This window comes from Schistocerca nitens, chromosome 2 (genome assembly GCF_023898315.1).
Source record: "Schistocerca nitens isolate TAMUIC-IGC-003100 chromosome 2, iqSchNite1.1, whole genome shotgun sequence".
NCBI classification, from domain to species: domain Eukaryota; kingdom Metazoa; phylum Arthropoda; class Insecta; order Orthoptera; family Acrididae; genus Schistocerca; species Schistocerca nitens.
In genome coordinates this window covers 448,019,263-448,041,328 of record NC_064615.1, presented here as the reverse complement: position 1 = coordinate 448,041,328, position 22,066 = coordinate 448,019,263, and the positions used below count along the sequence as shown (strand labels likewise).

General features: G+C 42.8%; 1 protein-coding gene across 1 annotated transcript in view; it reads right to left on the bottom strand.

Moving 5' to 3' along the window:
• The window catches only part of LOC126235078 (esterase E4-like), a 317,082-nt gene that overhangs the window by 137,048 nt on the left and 157,968 nt on the right, over positions 1 to 22,066 (bottom strand). Inside the window, exons 6-7 of the mRNA XM_049943812.1 lie at positions 21,263 to 21,367; positions 5,235 to 5,396 (exon numbers count right to left, since the gene is read on the bottom strand). Of these exons, the coding sequence (XP_049799769.1) occupies positions 5,235 to 5,396; positions 21,263 to 21,367 (267 nt within the window). The remainder of the gene's footprint in view (positions 1 to 5,234; positions 5,397 to 21,262; positions 21,368 to 22,066) is intronic.

Genomic DNA, 22,066 nt, shown 5'->3' with positions numbered 1-22,066 from the left:
TCTTTGCTCGCCGAACCCAGCGCTGCTACTTCAGTTGGCAGCGAAGTTTCTTTCTGGATTGGGCTGAACTCTTCCGCTGCGAATGAAATATTATACTGATCAGTTTTGTTCGCATAAATACACAGTTTTAATTCATAAATGGTGACCAGTTCAGTCCCGATGTGGATCATCTTTGGATCATACTCCAGTGATGATGTGTGGAGACGATGGTATGGAGCAGGAACTGTGGATACCACACACTGATGTAACATCTTCTGTCCATCATATCGTATGTAACTTACTTTAGTCGCTCTAGGCAAACAGTTAAACTTTGACATCAATGGGTAGCTAGTGTCCACAGTTCCTGATCCATACCATCGTCTCCACACGTCATAACTGGTATATGGTCCGAAGATGATCCACACTGAGGCGAAACTAGTCAGCACGTATGAACAAAAGTGCATTTTCATGTGATAAAAACTGTTATTTATTGTATTTCATTACTAATTAATTGGATCACTGCTGTTCCCACTATGAGTACAAATATCATCTTCTGCTGCATTCCCGGGAGACGGTGCATCCACTTGTTTTTCCACATATGTGACGTCCTTATATCAGATTTCCGTTTCAGTGTGTCCACAGCTGTTAGAGACGTGGCCACCCAAGTATTATTGCCTTCACAAAACGTGAAGCAAGTGCAGCAGACCATGCAGCATGTGCAAGAACTTTTGGTGCATAAGATGAGCACCATAACCTTGTCATCTTTGGTCACAAACAGATTGTCTCACATCAGCTCCATGGTGAAGGGCTTCAAGGCGTTGCTCCGCTGTTCCAGGCATTTGACAGGAAAGCAGATCCACTGGCTATATATGTCATATGTCCAGAACAGAATTTCATCGGGATCTCAGATGAAACCCAATAGCTGGCTTTTTAGTTGTCCTATGTTGAGGCTGATGTCCATCGCCTCTTACAGCAGTGAAATGCTGAAGTACAACCACATGCCTTAATTTGTGAACATTTGGACTGTTTTGATTCTCTGCTTCATATAGAGCCGACAGGCGCAAATTTTTCAGTTACTGAAAGTAAAACGGACCGTCCTACTGGGAGTGGATAGCACAGATGCAAGGAATTTCCCACCCTGGCCGTTTTCAGCATTCCAATATTAAGTGCAAACAAGTCATTGGTTGGGGATATGATTCTAGTCCATTCTCCACATGGAATAACCTGCTGAAGTTAAATAACCCAGTTTTGTCCACGTGCCTCCCCCTCATCCAGGCTTTCAAGCAGTCAGTTATCCTCAGCGGCCCTAAAAGATCCAATACAGTTGACTGCCACCCATCTCCCATATAAGGCTCATGCTCGACCACACCACTGAAGCCTGCCTGTTCCGATGGACAAGTCTCCCTCTAGTCTGGATGTCACAGGAAATTGTCGCAACCAGAAGTTACCCACATGCAGTAAGTATTTTATCACACATCAGCGTCAGCAATGATACTTTCGCCTGTGGTAAAACTGGACAGAAGACGGTGGCTTGCCAGTCTTCCCTAAAAATGAATGTGGATAGTACTCTTATGGATGCCTTGGATACTGACTCGAACAAGGCGGACTATGTACATTGCCTGAATGCCATCCATGCGCAGGCCGTGCTGCCCCTCACAGACAGGATGTCGTGGTCATCATAACTGTACACTTCACTTTCCAGATATATGCTCGGTCCTCTACCACCATCATGAATTGGGACACATATAGGCACCTTGATTCATCACCACTCGAGCCCTTTGCCAAGCAGCTTAAAAGCAACAATATTGACAGCACTGGAGTGAATGGCCAATCCAAGGATCAGATTCAGTATTGAGCAGCATCCATGTCGGCCTGTATCTTAATAGTCGGTGGGGTCCATTGTCATTTCGAGTTTATATCTCTTTGATTCTCTAGATTTGGAAGTCCACTATTCAATGTTCTGCAGCCAATCGTTTCTTACTACCTACCCTGGAAAGCTTTTTACAAAGTATGCTTTGGTGTTTTTCCCACCAGACGACCGTCGTCGCCGACTTTGAGGCACACATTTCCTTATAGCTCGTCAACGATGACTAACACTGCAGGACAAGCTTCACCTCAAGATAGAAATATTGCAAGATGCAGGAGTCCTGATTCCTGCTGCCAACAGTGAATGGGCTACTCCTATGGCAATAGTTGAAAAAGTGACCTGATGTTTGAAAATTAAGGCGGATTTTAAGTCTACCGTCAATGCATAATCTGTCACCGACACCCATCGTGTCCTGAAGGTTGAGGAGATCTTGGCAAAAATAGCTGGCGGCACACTGTTTGCATAAATCGACCTTAGGGTCGCCTATGTACATCTACCATTGTATGAAGCCTCTAAGTGCACAACATACCTGTTTAGCCTTTTTCACTATAATTGTCTTCCATTTGGCACTGGCAGTGCGCCTACATATTTCAGAGATATTTGTAACGCCAGACACAGGGAATTAAAAGCATAGCCAATAATCTGGACAATACCTTCATCATTGGCAAAAATGCAATAGATATCGCAGTAATTTGGGAGCATTATTCAGTATGCTTCGACAAGCGAATTTGAAGTGGAACAAACATAAATGCTGTTTTTTCGTACAAGAAGTTAACATTTAGTACATGTCTTATTAAATTGTCTCAGGGATATGCCCCACTTCAAACCTTGTAGAGAGACCATGTCATATGGGATACCATAAAACTAAAATTGGTTTAGGGTCAGCTACACTGTTACCCAAAATTAATTCCTCATGCAATGGCTATCGCTGAACTGCTCCATCAGCTTCTTCACAAAAAGGTTAAATGGCATTGGTTATTCACTTGAAACAAGGCTTTTTGGAATTTAAAACAGACATTGCTCCAGCCTATGTGCCTCATGGGTTACAACCCTATGCAGTTGCTGATCGCTGATGTAGGTGTGTCAGACTATGGCTTTGGGGCCGTTATTTCTCACGAAATCAAAGGCGTGGAGCTCCTAGTTGCATTTGTTTCTCAGAACTTGTCACGAGCATAGTGCAATTATAGTCAAATAGTAAACAAGGCATGGCCGTTATCTTGCGCTAAAAAGTTTCGTGACATGTGTGTGGATGGCGATTTGTTCTTTTAACAGAGCATAAGCCACTTTTGCCACTAACGACCACGTTGAGATACCTACCAGGATTGCCCAGAACCAATACTGGGGACATGTTCCCCTATGGGTGTCACTATGAAATGCATTGCCGTTCAACATTGCTGCTCCAAATGGTTCACATTGCTCTATGGGACGTAACATCCGAGGTCATCAGTCCCCTAACATTGCTGCATGCGAATGCAGATGCATTGTCCCGTCTGCTTGTAGGGCAGGATCCAACTCTGATGCTGTTTTAGAAGTCTGCTTGCGTACAGACGAAGAGGCAGATCACACACTTACAATAGATGCCACGTCTATTGCCAACAGCTCGCCAGAGGATCTGGTTCCCCGTGACAGCATACAGTTTTTACAATACAGGATAGCGGTAGACACCAGTCAAAATCCAAAGATCCAGGCATATTGACAGGATCGGAATGAATTCACCACACTCACTGCATGGAGACAATGGACATACCGAAGTGACTATCCCCAAAGCACTCCAATACCAGGTATTGATATTGCTTGAACAAAGTCAGTATGTACAGTTATCACCAAAAGGTTGGCTCAACACCATGTCTTCAGACATCGATAAAGACATCAAACAGATGGCGATAGCATGCAAGACCTGCCAAGCAATCAGGTAGTCCAGGCACATACATGATTCCCATGGCTAATGCCCCTTGGTGCTGGTTTCATCTAGGCTTCACTGAGCATTTTGTGCCTTCACATTGGTTTATCTTGGTTCTTGCAAGAAGCAAATTCTCTTATGTTTCTCAGATACAGTTAATTTCCTTATCAAAAATCATACAGTCGTTATTACATTTTTTTCCTTCGAAGGATAACTATAAACATGGCCATAGATAATGAACCTCAATTCAAATTGTCAGAATTTCACTACTTTTGTGAAGAGAATAGCATCACTTTGGTCCAAATGGCACCATCCCATCGAGCTTCCAGCTGCCTGGTGGAAAGGTTTGTCTGCTCCTTCAAACCCAGTAGGCGAAGTCATGTCAGCATTGTGGTCTCAAAGAGGTGTTTATCTTGTTTCTCGCCTCGTACGTATTTATAGCGAGGACGGGTCTATCCCAGCAGAAAACCTACATAATTAACTGCAACGCATCCAGTGCGCGTATTTTCTGGCTTCTAGGATGACACGGAGGGCGGTCGGTACCGCTGGGACGTCCGCGGCCTGATCGGACGGAATTTAGTTTTTAGTTGCCTTTACAGAAGATGTTTCGAATGTCATCCTGCTGTACGAATACAGGCAGCATATCAGTGTCTCATGGCCCTGCAGACGCGATCTCAACTTCCAGCACACTGCTGCAAGAAGCAGTATTAGAACATACTCATGTGAGGTAATCTGCTCGTGACGGGACCTGTTCGCGTTGCAAATAATAAGGATAAAGCCGTTGCAAACCATGAGATTCAAAACTTCCCATGAACACACAGACGGCAATGGAACCATATAAAGTCTCCCGATCTAGACCTCTTCATTTTGAGTACCTCTCCTGGTACAAACGACGAGCCAGCGCTGAGTTGCCGTTCGCCGTACCGTCGTGGAATGCGCTCCTGCTAGCTCTTGATGTGAGTGAGACAAGTCGAATGGCAAACCAGCACTCAGTGCAGCCTTCCTAAGGAATTAAGTGTCCTGTTGATATCATTTGTCACGACAATTGGCTGCGGGAGGAAAAACGTTCCGGTCAATATCGCTGTTTCGAAAGCATTTCCGAACACATGTTGTCAACTGTTTTTTTTCTGTCCACTTGTGGGGAATACATACCTGGAATAATGACCTCTGTCTTTGAAACACACTGTATGGTTGGTTCAAATTGCTCTGAGCACTATAGGACTTAACTTCTGAAGTCATCAGTTCCCTCGAACTTAGAACTACTTAAACCTAACTAAGCTAAAGACATTACACACATCCATGCATGAGGCAGGATTCGAACCTGCGACCGTAGCGGTCGCGCGGTTCCAGACTGTAGCGCCTAGAACCACTCGGCCACCCCGGCCGGCAAACACACTGTATCCTCGACCGTTTGATACTGATGTAAGTTATAGCACAGTGCGACAGACCCACAGTGGAGCGCAACACGTTGGCTACGCCGTCACGCACCTTGAAGCGCAGCGGCCCCAGCGGCGGCTGCGCGTACGGCAGGCCCTCGAAGCTGTAGAAGCGCCGACCAGAGGCGGAGGTGTGCGCGAGGCCCTCCACTGGGCCGCTGGTCGTCCTCGCCATCGCCGGTGGAGCCCTCTGCAGCGGCGACGGCGCCGAAAGCTGTTTGCAACGTCGTGCCTACAGTCTGCACAGCGTGTCAAGCTTCCACAAGTTTAGCATTGGAATTTTGTCGAATTTTATGCACACTGTGACAAAGGAGGCTGATACCCACCATCTTGCCCTGTACACACTCCTGTTTCATCTACTCTCTTTGTCAGTAAAATTCCAGGACAGGTTTTTCTAAAAACAGAAAACTGCAGTTACCAAGTAACAATCCTTGCTGCTACCGAAATAGTCCCCTTGGCTATCTACACACAGTTGCCAATCTTTCTGGATGTAAAACTTCCTGGCAGATTAAAACTGTGCCGGACCGAGACTCTAACTCGGCACTTTTGCCTTTCGTCACTGTGAGGACGGGGCGTGAGTCGTGCTTAGGTAGCTCAGATGGTAGAGCACTGGCCCACGAAAGGCAAAGGTCCCGAGTTTGAGTCTCGGTCCGGCACACAGTTTTAATCTGCCAGGAAATTTCACATCAGCGCATACTCCGCTGCAGAGTGAAAATCTCATTCTTTCTGGATGTGTTGGAAGAAAACAGGGAAATTTTCAACCACGAAGCCTGTGAGCTTATTTGTCATAGCCCGTTGGAAGTCTGCGATATCTTGCTAAAGCTATCCTTTCTGTTGACTTTTCACTAGCGGAAACAAGAAAAAATCGCAAGGCAAGAGATCGGGCGATTATGGGGGATATGAGATGGCAATAATAGAATGTCTGGGCAGATACTCGGTAACAGATAAAGCAGGTGAGGTCTTGCATTGTTACACAGTAAGAACCAGTCCTGAGAATGCCACAAATCAGGGTGGCGACGTCGGATTTCATGTCGCAAACGTTTGTAGATGTCGATGTAAAGAGTTTTATTCACTGTTAGACCTAGAGGAACATACTTAAGGCGAACAAATCCTTTACAGTCAAAGAATGCGTTCAACATTGTCTTTGTTCTGGAACGTTGTAGTTTGATTTTCTTCGAGGCTAGTGATCCAGGACTCCGACTTCCAGCACTTAAGACGCCTCCCAGCAATAATCTTTGACAGAAATCTGGGATCACGCCTGGCTCTATCCAGTAGTTCAGCAGAAATTCATAGTCTTTTATCTTTCCATTCGTCCGTTAGTATGTGAGGTATGAGTTTTACATTTTTAGGTTTCGCTAATTCTTCGCGTAAAATCTTATGACAGACATAACGATTCAAATTAAGTTCTTCTGACATCGCACGCACAGTTACACGACTATCTTCCTGCAATAACGGTCTTACACATTCCACGTTTCCATCGGTATGTGCTGCAGACGGGCGACCAGCTCTGGGGTCGTCTTGCACTGAATTTCTGCTTTCACGAAACCTTTTGTGCCACTCAAAAACACGACTTCTTGAAAGTGCCTTGCCTGTATATGCTTCCTTAATAATTGTCCAAGTTTCACTAGGTATTTCCCGAACATAACTCAGAACTTTATAATCACTCTTTGCTCACTATGAGCATCTATTGTGTCACTGCAACTAATGCGCCAAGAACCCAAACAATGTGTTACTAAGCACAGCCCTGTTACCTAGTGAGTTTGTGCGGAAACACAGCCAAGGTCATTTCAAGAACGCACACCTACCGCAACAACATTTCTTCCTATTTCATACTGCAACCTCAGAAATAAAAAAAAAAAGTCCTGGAACTTTTCTGACAAAGGGTATTAAGGTCTATATAATATTTTCTCTTTCTGTTCAAAATTTCTATGTTAAAATTCCTACATTAGGCACATAATATCAATATTATCAGAATGGTAGTAACCAATTCCCCTCGCACAGCTTTATTGTGGAGGTCGTTCAGTTTGTTCTCATGACTCCAAAGAGACAATCAATTTTGTCAGAAATAATAGTAATCAGAAGTTATTGCAGTTAGAAAATTTTGTATATTTAGCCACAAGGAAAAATTTACGAGCTAATAGGTAAATTCAGAAGGAAAGACTACTTCAAAATCAAAGAGCCAAATTTTCAGTGTCAGTTAGAGATAAATTATGGTAAATTTCCAGTATGTGTTCATATACTTTTGATCACCTCGTTTTTCTGAATCCAGTGACAATCATACTGATGAGCAAGGATCCTTAATTAAAAATTACTAAATGTTATAGATTCCATGGTCACAAACTTGGGATTCCCATTGCATAGGCATAAATTAGTGCTGCTTACCCTAATAGATACTGCTCATGAGAAATAATATACAAACTAAATGTAATAACAAAATTAACAGCCAATAGAAGATAAATTTCTGACAGGGAATTTGTAAACCATTATAAATCAACAAAGATCAGTAATATCCTTGAGAGAGTCTTTATAATGCCCAAACTCGCACCATTCCCTATTATTCTGTTCATTTAGACTTCGGCTGATATAGCTAGTCTGTTCTTTAGCCCAGCCTCAGGAACATTTTGGGTTGCATTTCCTTTCATGCAAACTAGGCTGAGAGAACTTCTTCTCTAATAATGAGCAACAGACAATCAAAATATGGGTTGGAAATTTTCAACAATGTTTGTGACAAATAACAGTTCTGCGACTCTTTCTACATACCTGCATGTGAAGCAGCTTTTGGTCACTTCGTCTGTACTGTGTGTGCATCTATTATTTGGTGAAATAAGGACTATTATGCTCCACGTATGTCCATACTACCTACCTGTGTGTTAACATTATAAGAGACTGTAAGAGATCTTTTCATCACCAGTAGTATCTTGTAGACGTGATTAAAGATTAGTGAACTTCCAATTTTGAACTTGAAGAGAAGCTTCTGGATATTCATTCTAAGGATAAGTTCTATTACAGCACTTCTTCGTGTGATCCACCGAAACTGCACAGCTATCAATGCTTATTCCATAACAGGTAGCACAAGTTTGTGTGACAACGTTGTTTAGTAGCAGCAGTTCAAATGCTTAGAACTTCATCCAACAGCTTTGTTGTGAAGGCCAAACATATGTTTTACCCATTTCTTCAGTTAGAAACTGATGAGTCTCAAGCAGATTCAAGTCAAGACAGCGCACAAAAAACAGTACACTGGAAAGTATGAATGTAGTGAAATCATTAAAGAGAAATAAAGTTCTGTTGTTAGGTAGTTCTCATGCTAGTGTGTTGGCTAACTTTTGCAGGATGGTCTAGGATCAGAATACCATGTCACCAATTTTTTTTTTAAATCTGGTGCTGGTGTGCAGCAGGCAATACAGAATTTGGGATCATAATGCAGAGACTTCATCAAGGAAGAGTCTGTGGTTATTGTGGATGGGGCAGGTAATAGTACTGACAGAAATCCTGCGTACAGTGTAGAATGTGACCTGGCAAATATTCCATCAGCTTCGAAATATATCGATGTTGAGTTTTCATCTGTTCTCAGACACCATGACCGACCTCATTTGAGCTATTTTGTCAGAAAAGTTAATTTGGAGTTGGAATGGCTGCTTAAGTAGGGTGTAAGGTTACATTTTGGCGTCTTTTCTGTTGATTCTCTCAGTGGATGATATTATACCAGAAATGGCCTTTGCCTCAACAGGAAAGGAAGGGTAAACTGACTGGGCTAATGGCAAAAAGTTTAAGGGGGAAGGCACTGAAATACCAGTGATTATAGAGTTCACAACAACACCTTTTTTTAGGGTAGAAAGGACAGAAAGAAACTAACTTTTGAGAGATTAGGACTGAAACAAACATTCAGTTCGACAAAGGAAGCTAACAGTACAAACCTGGCATACTTCATCAGCACAAACAATTGTTGGTCAAAAATTTACAGCAAACAGCAGAAATTTTATTTCCACCCAATTTTAAGTCAGTCGCAGTCAAATGGCAGCTGTCTTTATGAAATCTAAACATTCGAGGACTAAGAAGCAAAATTAATGAACTGCTTGCCTGCACTGATGGATTAGAGTCTTCAAACTCAACTGACATAACCTGCCTCCCTGAACATCATGTGACTGTTGGTATAAATGTGTTAATTGTTACAGGATTTAGGTCAGCATTTCACTTTTGTAGAACAGAAATAGAGAAAAATGTAGTTACCACATTTATCAGGAATTGTCATAAATTTAAGATCAGAGGCATTAATAAATTTTGCCTAGAGCAGCACACAGAAACATGAGAAAGAAAAGTAGAATTTCGAAACAAATATTTCATAATAGTAAGTATATACCAAGCACCTACAGGTACATTTAATCTGTTCATAAATCACCTCGAAGGTCTACTGGCCTATTTAACAACAACAAACAAAGAAATAGCGTAGATTTTCTTAAAACCTCTCCCGATAAGAATTTATTAGTCAGTAACATTATCATTCTACTTAGTTCCTACCATAAACTCCGCAGATAGGATAGCTAATTGCTCACAAACAGCCATTGATAGTATCTTCATAGAAACGTCTAATGAACAAAACTATATTATAAACCAATAGTCGATGGCGTCTCAGACCATGACATGCAGTCATTTTTGTTAAATATTAATGCCAAACAGGACATAAAATCTGTATTCAAGACGGTAGTCATAAGCCAATTGTTAATTTTAGGGCACTCTTGAAAGACATGAACTGGAGTGATGTATACAGCGTTCACGCCATGAATGAAAATTAAAACACTTTTATTAATAGTGTTCTTACATTATTTGAATACTTCCAAAAAGTAATCCAGATTAGACCAAAGTTTACAAAGGTGCGATGGAATACTCAAGGAAAGCAGATGTTTTGTAAAACAAAGAGAAAACTGCATCTGTCAGTCAGAAACAGCTCTGATGTTGATGCTATAGCTCATTAGAAGAACAGACATCATAGCTAATACAGAACAAGAAAAATATAATCACATGAGGTAAAAATCTATAGGCAATATGGGATATAGTGAAGTAGGAGACTCGTAGATGCAGACATGAAGAGGGGCAGTGAGCATTAAGAATAACTGATGCATTGGTAACCGATTTACACAGAGTTGAAAAACTTTTTAACAATCATTTCAGAAATGTTTTCAAAACGATGTAGTTGCCAGAAACAGTATATGCTGCCATGGAGTACTTCAGACCAGTCATTACACGTAACTTCACTCATATGAATATGACCCTACCCTAGAAGAAGTAACGTCCACCATAAAAACTATAAAATCAAAAAATTGTAGTGGTCATGATAAAATATCGACGAAGTTAATAAACGAGTGTATTTATGAATTTAGTAGCGTATTATGTGATCCGTGTAACCAGTCATTTCTCGGTGGAAGATTTCCTGGTTGGTTGAAATATGCTAAAGTATAGCCTTTGTTTGAGGAAGGAGATAACTAATTACCACTAAATTTCTGTCTGACTTCACTTTTGCTAGATTTATTAAAAATTTTAGGGAAGGCACGAGGGTGTTTAATAAGTAATAGACACATTATTTTTCTCTGCCAATTTCGGTAGAAAGAAAGGGAAATTTGTTGTGGGACATCGTGGAATATTCTCGCTCTAACTCCTACCGGTTCATGAAGCTCCGATAGATGGCGACGCTATACGTAGCCTTCAAAATGGCGTTCTGCAGAATGTCTACGGAGAGCTGGGCAGTGAACAATAGCACGGCGAGTCGTTGCGCGATGCGAACGTCATTTATCGCATCAATGTCATGCACACCTATCCGATCTCCCGCCTGCCGGCAGGCTACACAGAACTGTGACACCTGGGGATGTGACCGATGGATCACGAACAAAGACGTCGCTGCACAACTGGACGTCTCTGTCGGTATTGCTGACACACTCATCCACCAGCTGGGGTACTCAGAGGTGTGTGCCCCGTGGGTTCAAATGGTTCAAATGGCTCTGAGCACAATGGGACTTAACTGCTGAGGTCATCAATCCCCTAGAACTTAGAACTACTTAAACCTAAGTAACCTAAGGACATCACACACATCCATGCCCGGGGCAGGATTCGACCTGCGACCGTAGCGGTCGCGCGGCTCCAGACTATAGCGCCTAGAACCGCTCGGCCACTGCGGCCGGCTGCCCCGTAGGTTCCCCGCCGTCAAACAGAAGACATAAAGAGCAACGAAGGACCATCTGTATGGAGTTGTTTGATCGGTGAGAGGCTGATCGTGACAATATCTGACGAACGTCGTCACAGGCGATGAAACACGGGTTCATCACTTCGAACCGAAAACAAAATGGCACTCCATAGAGTGGCGCAACACCAGTACTCACCCGGAGAAAAAGTTCGAAGTCGCACCTTCAACCGGTAAAGTCGTTGCGAAGTTCTTCTGGAACACTGAAGGGGCTATTCTGCTTGATGTCCTCCCTCTTGGAGCAACGATCAGCTCTGAAGAGTATTTTGCTACCCTCAGGAAATTGAAGAATGACTTCAGTGTGTTGGCCACCACAAAAATGCAAACGAATATCTTCTTCGTGACAACGCAAGTCTGCATACCCCGGAGGAGCTCACAAAACTTTGTTGGACTGTTCTTCCTCATCCACCCTGCAGCCCGGATCTCACACCTTTCAACTTCCATCTGTTTCACCCAATGAAAGATGCACGCTGTGGAAAGCAGTACATGGATGACGGGTAGTTTTAATGCAGCAAGACTTTGACTCCGACTTCGGCCTGTAAGATGGTACCACGTGGACATAAAGGCCTCCACAGTAAGGTGGTGTAAGTGCGCAGGGTTTTGTAGCCAACAGAGTGGGGAATAATATGCTGTATTGGAATCCTGAATAAACCAATATGCTTTCAGGGAAAAAATGTGTTGCGCTGCTGATTCAATGCCCCTCGTAATATCCAATCGGCTTCTTAATGATCTGAAAGAAAATAACATATTTTCCGAGCTGTGGTTCGGATTTATAAAGGGTTCTGATATTGAGAAGGCTGTCTGTACATACAATGAAAATGTACTTAATTCATTAGGCGAAAAATTACAGGCTACTGGTGTACAGTATTTTGTGTTCTGTCAAAGGAATCTGTAAATCACAGTATCTTTTTTAAGTAAATTTGAATATTATGGTTTTACAGGAAATGCTGAAAAATGGTTCAAATCTTGTATCTCTTACAGGAAACAAAGTGTGTTATCAGGAGAGAGAGACATGCATTAAGCTATCAGACATCATCCAAATGGGAACTAATTACGTGGGGAGTCCCACAAATTTATATCTTAGGGCCCTTACTTTTTTATGTATATCAATGACCTTTCATGTGTAATACTAGCAGCCGGCAAGTTTGTTTTGTTTGCAAATGATATATACATTGCAGAAAATAGAAAATCAATTGTCGTCTTAGAAATATCGGCTAACTGCATGCAGTTCAGAATTGTAACAGTTTTCCCACCAGTATATGACTAATATATGGTGGCAAACAGACAGCACACCGCAGAAATGCTGAAGCCCCAAACAAATATTTCTTTGAAATGCGAATGTTGTCAGATATAGGGGATATAAAAAATGAAAAAGCTGGCACACTATGTTCAGTTTTATTCTATAATCTCATGTGGAATTATTTTTTAGCGTATTTCATAAAGCAAAGCTAAGTTTTCCAGGTCCTTAAAAATAAAATAAGAATTATTTGTGGTGTGAACTGAAGAGTATCCTGCAAAGGCCTCCGTAGAGGTCTAGGAATATTATCTACTGAATCCCAATACATTTATTCCTTAACAAAATTTGTCGTTAAAATATATTTCTTTTGCGAACCAACAGCTCAGTTTATGAAATCAATACCAGAAATATAAGAAAACCTTCACCAAGATTTAGTCACTTTGATTCAAAAAGGTATCAATTTTTCAGGAACACCCATTTTCAATAATTTGGCCCTAGCCATAAAACGTTTAACTATGAAACAAAGTTCAGTTTAAGCGGAGCCTAGAGGTTTTATTGGTGGCTAACTCCTTCTAGTCCATTGATAAATTTATTACTAGAACCAACTGATGCGTGTGTGTATGTGTTTTACAGTTAATATCAAATAATGCGAGTATTAGTACTACAAATTCAGTGCAGTAATGCCATCATTGTGAATTAGTTTTATGAAATGATTTTTCAATTTAGTACTTATTACCTTTTAAATGAATATACTTTATTTAACTCATTCACGTCCATGACGATTATTTCACTTGGTATCTGTGGAAGGTATATTGGCGTACTTGTTTTTTATTGTAATTATTTATTGTGAATTGTTTTTTTTAAATGTTCTGCATCCTGGAGGATCTCCTCATTGTGGAACTACTGGAACGAAAAGTATACCTATCTAATCTAGCTCCCTGATCAGACTTTATCGGACAAGCAGGAATTTATACGTGCTAAAAAGTAGGTACTTGACGCCGACATATGGGATTTGTTAAGTTTTATAAAATTGGCCGTGCTCTACGAGATATGTGATAAGACAGTATTGTAGTTCTTCACTTTTAAAAACACACATAGGTAGTTATTTAAAATGAGTCTCACTCCAATTTTGGTGGAATATTTGTCCACTTTGGAACGAAATGACACACTGTCATGGAGATGCGTGATTATCTTCCTCTATTTCGTTACGACACAGTCACTAGTGCATTTCACAAATCGCAATGGGTTTCTGTCGGCCAGTGGTTATCGTACTATAAGCACATACTGTAAGTGGTGATGTAACTTGCCTACTGCGTTGTGAACATGCATGCTTGCAGCAGTTTGGCGACGACGAATGACTGATCGGAAACGGGTACACTTTGTGGAAAGCGTTAGTGACTGTCTCTTAAGGAAATAAGACATTTGCCCTATCTCGGGTCGCTTATTCTACATTTCAGTTCACTTGGTAACTGTATCATTACTACTGTATATCACAAACCTAATGGTGGCAAACGTTAGCGTTGGCGTAAAGGTCACTGATTTAACAGGTTATTATCTATCGGAATTCTATCTCTCATGTAATTATGGAAAGTTCTTTACATCCCACCAGATCACATGTAGGACTTCGGAATAAAAGTTTTATTCTCTGTCTGTGACCCAGTATTTTGAATTATTTGAGAGGGGTGCTAGTTTCTTCCTCTGGTCAAAATTGTCATTGTATTATATTTGATCTCGATTATGCTGTTTTGTGCACGGGCTTCATTCTGTAACTCCGACGCATGACTAGAATGACAATCACATACGTTGAAGCAAACTATAGTGTCCAGTTATCAGAGACTGGAGAAGGTGGGTTTATTAGCATCTTGATTCGCGATCTATCCTTTTAAATCTCAGCTACCCGTGTGTCTGTGTATATGACAGTAGTGTAGTTTTTCGCAATTCATTTAACTTTGCCTGTGTTTACTCGTAGCGATGACGTACCGAACAACGATTTGTCGATGTTAGAGAACACGTTGATCACAGTTTGGCAGAAAACCGTTGGATGTAATGATTTCATACTGTGGCCATCTCGATCACCAGATGTAGAAACACGGGGATGTATCTGCTACGGCCATGAAGAGTGTTTAACTTGCGAGACTCCAGTCGATACTGCTATGGAAGTAATGGCCGAAAGTACTGCGTCTGCTGGAAAGTCCCTGCACGCGAATGTACGTGAAGGCACACAAAGGAGGCGTCAGGCAAGTGGTCGGATGAATACAGGCAGTGAGGTGTTAATTCCATGTTTTTTTCACGTCTAAGAATAATCTGCCTGGCCGGCCGGAGTGGCCGTGCGATTCTAGGCGCTACAGTCTGGAACCGCGCGACCGCTACGGTCGCAGGTTCGAATCTTGCCTCGATCATGGATGTGTGTGACGTCCTTAGGTTAGTTAGGTTTAATTAGTTCTAAGTTCTAGGGGACTGATGACCTCAGAAGTTAAGACGCATAGTGCTCAGAACACTGCCTGACGTGCCAGATGTCACGATGAACGATGACGCAACGTTTTCGCTTGTTTTTCCTGATTTCGGCGGTGATTTGTGGTAAACAAATAATTGTATACTATTCTTCGATACCGTACAGCAATGGCCGTCACATGTCCGGCGTAACCAAATAAAGATGCCATCACTTTCCTGCAATGAACCATTTTTGTTCGTTCCGTTTCGTACTGGAACACTTCGGCGTTTTATTTCATCAACCATCAGACACGAGCCTGCTTCTTAGCTTCGGTCAATCATGGCGCTATCCGGTAGGAAGAGACTTCCGAAAAAGCTAAATGTTTCTGCGAAATCGAGTGGACTACAGTGTTCGCCTCCCTCTACGTTATGGTACGTCACATGTCGTTCATATAGAACACTGCATCCATGTTTTTCGAAACAACGAGCGTGTTCACATTACTGATGGCTCATGGAAGCACGACTACGACTAAATTCTGAAAACAGTTCATAAACAGCCTTTTTTTTAAAAGTAGCGTTAAGCTTTTACGGTTTCCGTAAAAATGATCCAACGGAAACCTTCGCGTGAAGTCTCCATTTTTCCATAACAATTCCTTAAGCTCACGCAGTAAACAAATTACTTGGCCCATTTGTCAGTTGCCGTTATACAACACTGAAAAATTAGAAAATTAAAACCCTCCTACGAAATGAGCGTATGGCATCTTTAGCCAGGAGGCCCCATCCGGGGAAGTTCGGCCACCAACGGCAAGTCTTATTTCAGACTTGCGCGCTGGTGATGAGGGTGAAATGATGATGACAACACAACACCGAGTCCCCGAGCGGAGAAAATCTCCAACCCGACAGAGAATCGAACCCGGACCCGATTGCATGGGAGGCGAACACGTTACCATCCAGCTAAGCAGGCGAACTTAAATCCTCCTATTAATACGAAGACTGAAATTTAACTGCGATCGAATCAGCAAATAAATTTGCTGACAAAAATACTGAAACGCCCAGAAGTGAAGGAGGAAACGATTTAAGACTGCACAAGTTGAGAGAGTATGTGATAGTTGCTGGTGAGTGTTACGGGCAGTATGGCGGTGGTTGAAAAAACTTATCGGTTTCTGACGTTTCGTCCAGAGCTGCGCTTGACATCCTTGGAGGTGCTTCTGGTGATGATGAGTCCTGCAAGACTCAGAATCACGTGGAGCACCTCCGAAGATGGCCACCGCAGTTCTAGACGAGACGTCAGTAACCGAAAAGTTTCTTCGTGCACAGCCATACAGCCCGGAAGATTTATCAGCAACTATGAAATGTGGTCGTGAAAGCCTATGTTGTACGATCAGAATATCGTATGTCATTACAGTGACTACAAAATCCAGTCAAATTTACAAATAACGTGACAGTATGAGACCATTTGCCAGCATGGTGTTGCAGCCTCTCTGCCTTGGATGCATGCACTGTTTTGGTTGTGAAGGATGCCGTATATTCGTTTTATTCTCTTCTTAGGCAAATGGCGCACAACTGTTGTAAATGGTCCTCGATATCCTTTGGCACTGGGACAGAGCTGACTTCTGAGTTTGTCTCACACATGTTCTATTGGGGTCAGATCTGGACATCTTCATAGCCACTGGAATACCTCAACATCACACCGACGGCTCACAGAGATATGTCACGAGTGGACGAGCGTTTTGTGGTGAAAAATGGCACGAGAGGTAACACATGAGGACGCAGAATGTCTGTGACGTATCACTGAGCCGTCAGAGTTCCCTCAGTCACTACCAGCGTGATGACTGGGTGTTGTGTGATGTCCTTAGGTTAGTTAGGTTTAAGTAGTTCTAAGTTCTAGGGGACTGATGACCATAGATGTTAAGTCTCATAGTGCTCAGAGCCATCTGAACCATCACTACCAGCCATGACCTAAAGTCATACTCAACGGATCACCGCTCCATGACGCCAGGAGGAACAACGGCGTGCTCTCCAAAACATTGTAAGAAAGGGACAGCTCCCCAGGTAGCCGCCATACTAGCCGATGATCGTCATCCGGCATAGTCCAGAATCGTGATTCATCACTAAACGCAATGTGGCGCTGTTCCAGCAATCCATTTTTCCCAGGCATGGCACCACTCCAAATCCATCCTTTTGTGTTAATGGCAGCCTACGTGTGGAATGGTAAATCCCTAGTCTCGAAGCTGCTACTCTCCGACAAATGGTGCGGGATGGCACAGTATGTTGCACGGAGTCAATATTTAGTCTCGGATGGCAGGTGCAGATGTGATGGGGCTATGATGTGCTTGGTGCTCAATACAGTGAACTCCGTTGTGGTGGTGGTTAGACCTGATAGACCACAAGCTTGATTACCAATATCTCTGTACTCACGATTCCGTGCAGTCAAACATTGATCCACTGCCACAGATGAAAGTTCCACAGATCTGAATATTTCTCGATTCGACCAAGCAACTGAATGGAGATCCACAGTGAGGCCCCTTTTTACACTTTGTCATGACGGAAAATTATTAAACATTTTATTACAATCTGATGCACTGTGAGCGAGACTAGAAAGTTAATGGCCTGAGCAGATGTTAATGGAGCCTGGTAGGGCGCTAAAAGCATGAGGTATTTTTATGATTCTTAGCTTGTAGAAATTGCTTGTTGGGAGTTAAAAGCAACTGGCGGCGAGCTGATCCCTTAGCAAATCTTGCCGGACAGGCCCACAGCCGTACAGGGCAGACAGGGCAGCCTCTCATCGACACAGGACTCCAGCAGAACAATACCATACTACTACCTACCATGGTGCGAGGAGAAGCCTGGGCTAGCGCAGTGGTCTAAAGGAAAGCGTCTACACAGTGGAGTCGTAAACCGGGCATTGTGTGCAGAGCCACACGCAATAAAAATTCACATGTTTTCATGTTTACTGATAGTGCAAATAGGCCAGTGAACCACTTCCATCGGCCGCCTCGGTTGTGTAAGAAAACTCTGGCGTCTAAGAAACGTTTAAAGATAGAATGTTTATTACACCTCATAGCTAGGACTAACAAACTCCAAGGCACACGCAATTTAGATAAAGATCTTTGAGATTGTATTTGTTCGCTTGTTCCCGTGGGGAGAGGCAGGACCTCAGACAAAATCATCTCTCCCCCCTCTGTGAAAACTTAAAAAAGTCAGTAATACGCGGTTTCTTTTTTCCCCAGAGACACAGGTTTCTTAACTCTTGCCCTGGTTCGACATGAGTTTGTGCTGTCGTGTGGGAGTGGAGATTCAGCCCCTATACAGCCATGTGATTGGCTCAAGGTAGGGTGAAGTCGGTGTCGTTCATACACTTGCCACGAAAATGGAATTTTTTTCTGGAATGGTGCAAAGCAGTGGGGTGTGGGACTTTGGTCTGGTAAGAACTTGTGGTCGAAGCTCTGGCATGTGTAGCTGGTACTTGGGACCTGTCCTAAGACTGACTTCACTTGCGAGTAGTTTCGACTGGGGAGCCTCTGGTGAAGTTCTTACTGTACCGACAGTGTGACTTCAAAGATCTCGGACTACTCGTTTGCCGAGGGCACACTTATTCGTTTTTAGTTTACCAGTCTTGACATTTGGTATCCTTGTGCGCTGTGTCATATAAGTGAGCCAAATTGCACCTTGGTATGACCAGCGAACGGGTGTGTCACACACAGAAATCCACCATGATTTCAGGGCTCTGGCAGAGAATAAATTGCGATCCGTCCTCCAGATGCTAGACGGTGAGATTTTTGCATTTCTTTCGAGGCCGTGATCGATTCACAGGTGCCGCCTCCAAGTCTCACCGCCTCCACCGCACACATCTCGCCAGCTGCAAGTCACGACACCATACGAAGCATACAGGGTAACGTACTGCCACTCTGGCATTGTCAGGGTGTACACATCTCAATCGCCATTTGGTCTCGGCTGCACCTATGTAGAGAAACTTCAGTAGATTTGATCAATCAAAGTCTGCTCAGCGTCAGATCAATTCAGCTTGCGTTGTCCACATTTTTAGGGCCAGAGTACTTGACTCACTGATCACCTAGTTAAACTGTCTTTGCCACCCAGGATCGCCCAAGTGTAGAATTAAAGTAACAGTTAGTAGACAAAGGTCAATGGCTGGGTAGCCTTTAACTATATATACAAAGACAGTAACTTGTTCTCGAAAGAACAGTTATTGTTGGTGACCGTGCAGCTTTTCCCTGAAATAAATGATGACTAACTGACAACCTCAGCTGCTGATAGGTGTTGTTGTTATACCTCGATGTGGACAGCTGAAAATGTGTGCCCCGACCGGGACTCGAACCCGGGATCTCCTGCTTACATGGCAGACGCTCTATCCATCTGAGCCACCGAGGACACAGATGAATAGCGCGACTGCAGGGACTTATCCCTTGCACGCTTCCCGTGAGACTCACATTCCCAACTGTCCACAATTCTACATATGTACTGTACCTTATAGACATTTGCCCACCCACTCATTACTCGCGCACGCGCTGGCGATTCCCGTAAGAGTTAGGGCAACCTGTGCGCATTCGCACAGACAAAGGTCAATGGCTGGGTAGCCTTTAACTATATATACAAAGACAGTAACTTGTTCTCGAAAGAACAGTTATTGTTGGTGACCGTGCAGCTTTTCCCTGAAATAAATGATGACTAACTGACAACCTCAGCTGCTGATATATAGTTAAAGGCTACCCAGCCATTGACCTTTGTCTGTGCGAATGCGCACAGGTTGCCCTAACTCTTACGGGAATCGCCAGCGCGTGCGCGAGTAATGAGTGGGTGGGCAAATGTCTATAAGGTACAGTACATATGTAGAATTGTGGACAGTTGGGAATGTGAGTCTCACGGGAAGCGTGCAAGGGATAAGTCCCTGCAGTCGCGCTATTCATCTGTGTCCTCGGTGGCTCAGATGGATAGAGCGTCTGCCATGTAAGCAGGAGATCCCGGGTTCGAGTCCCGGTCGGGGCACACATTTTCAGCTGTCCACATCGAGGTATAACAACAACACCTATCAGCAGCTGAGGTTGTCAGTTAGTCATCATTTATTGCAGGGAAAAGCTGCACGGTCACCAACAATAACTGTTCTTTCGAGAACAAGTTACTGTCTTTGTATATCAATTTTTTTTGTTAGGCAGTGCGTTTGCACAGGCTGTACATCGTGAACATTACTTTGTATTCTAGTGGAGCATAGGAGGATACGGACCATTCGTTCTTTGGGTCTCACAAACAAAATGAAATTACAGCAGTCGTCCTACACGAACTTACGGTGCCAATCAGTGTGACGGCTCTATCATTAAATGTATCCTGCACTTCAATATACACTGCTGCTCGAAACATCTACATATAATCACGCAATATAAGCTTTCACGGCTGGTAATCACTTCACTTGAAACGTCCGAGGGAATAGGCCATGGTCAATGTATAAAACTTTCTCCTAACGTTTTCACTTCGACTGCGGGGGACATCTTCAGAGGTAAGTTCGCCATTTTGCCTCTGAAGATGTCTTCCACATACGGAGAGGAAACGTTAGCTTTGACTAGAGCAATCTCTTATTGTCATTTTATTCAGTAAATTGTCTCAGGCCGAATACGTATCTATGACAGCAGCAAAACCCTGACTTCAGAGTAATATGCTTATTCAAGATAGAAATAGAGTTACGTGTTGTTCGAAGACAACATATTCCAAGTACGAAGCAATATTATTAAGTGTATCCAAAAGCTGTGCAGAATCGAGAAGAGAGGGAACCAGAAAGAAATATCACCACAAACGGCCATGAAGATGTGTCCAAAAACTGGTATTGTGCTGTCTTTGTGGGACAGGAGTCCTTTCAGTCTGAGGTGGCTTATCGCTACTCTTCTCCGTTTTGGTTGAGGAAACACCCTGCAAACGGCCTCTTATAGAGCACCACACTGTCAGAGGTCTAAGACCTTGACACAACACTTGAAAATACGAAGCACCATGCAAAAAAACTCCATGTTTCTTGTACGTCTAGAGAGTTGTTTGGGATATGGGCCGAGAAGTAGCTTTGTTCTACATGCAGCAATCATTTTGGTGCCTTTCACACGATTATAATTTTTATAATTTTCGACCGGCTCTTGTTTCAGTCCCAAAAGACAGAAAGAAAAAGAATATTAACGTAATTACTTACCGCTGTTAATTGCATCAGACCATATACAAGGAGAAGTCCTAGCCCCGTCAAGATGACGAATGCAGTGCAGAATTTCACTGGCTTATACAGAGAACTGCAAGGCACCTGAAACAAAAAATTCCAGCGTCACCTTTCTTTCCAATGTTGTTGTGTGTTGTAGTGTTTAAGGTTTCATGAACACTGAGGCCTTTAACTGTTGTCCCTCTCCTAATGATTGAAGACTTTTCCATGTTCATAAATTTCATATGGTAGCTCATTTGGGGAAATATAGGAGAAAGTGCGTGTGAAAGTATTACTCCATTCGACTGAAAAACTATACATTAAAATTACTTGATGTGGTTCAGAAATATCCTTCTCCTGGTATGCAGCTCAGCGCCTTAGCAGATTTGTCAAACATTTCGATTTTGCAGATATTAAGACATTACCTTGCACAAGTCCAGTAGACGCCGCAGACATACAAAACTCAAGAAATATAGAATGAAAAAGGTAGCCAGTTTACTACGCAGCTTGGGTTAAGCAGGAACAAAGCAAAGACGACAGTGAAGAAGGGTGGTAGAAAAGAAGACAGTTATTCGTTCATCTTCAGTATAGGATGTGGCACAGCAGGGTAAGACAAAGCACTCTCCTGCCCAGGCAGTAACATCATTAAAACGATTGAATAAAGGAAGATATCAGTGGATGAATGACGCACGCAAATAAAGGTTCCTTCAATTAGTGAATAATATCAAATACTGGCAAAGAATTATAGATAAGATTTAAATCTGTACTTCTGGAATGCAGGTTTGTTCGGCAGTAGAATGTGGA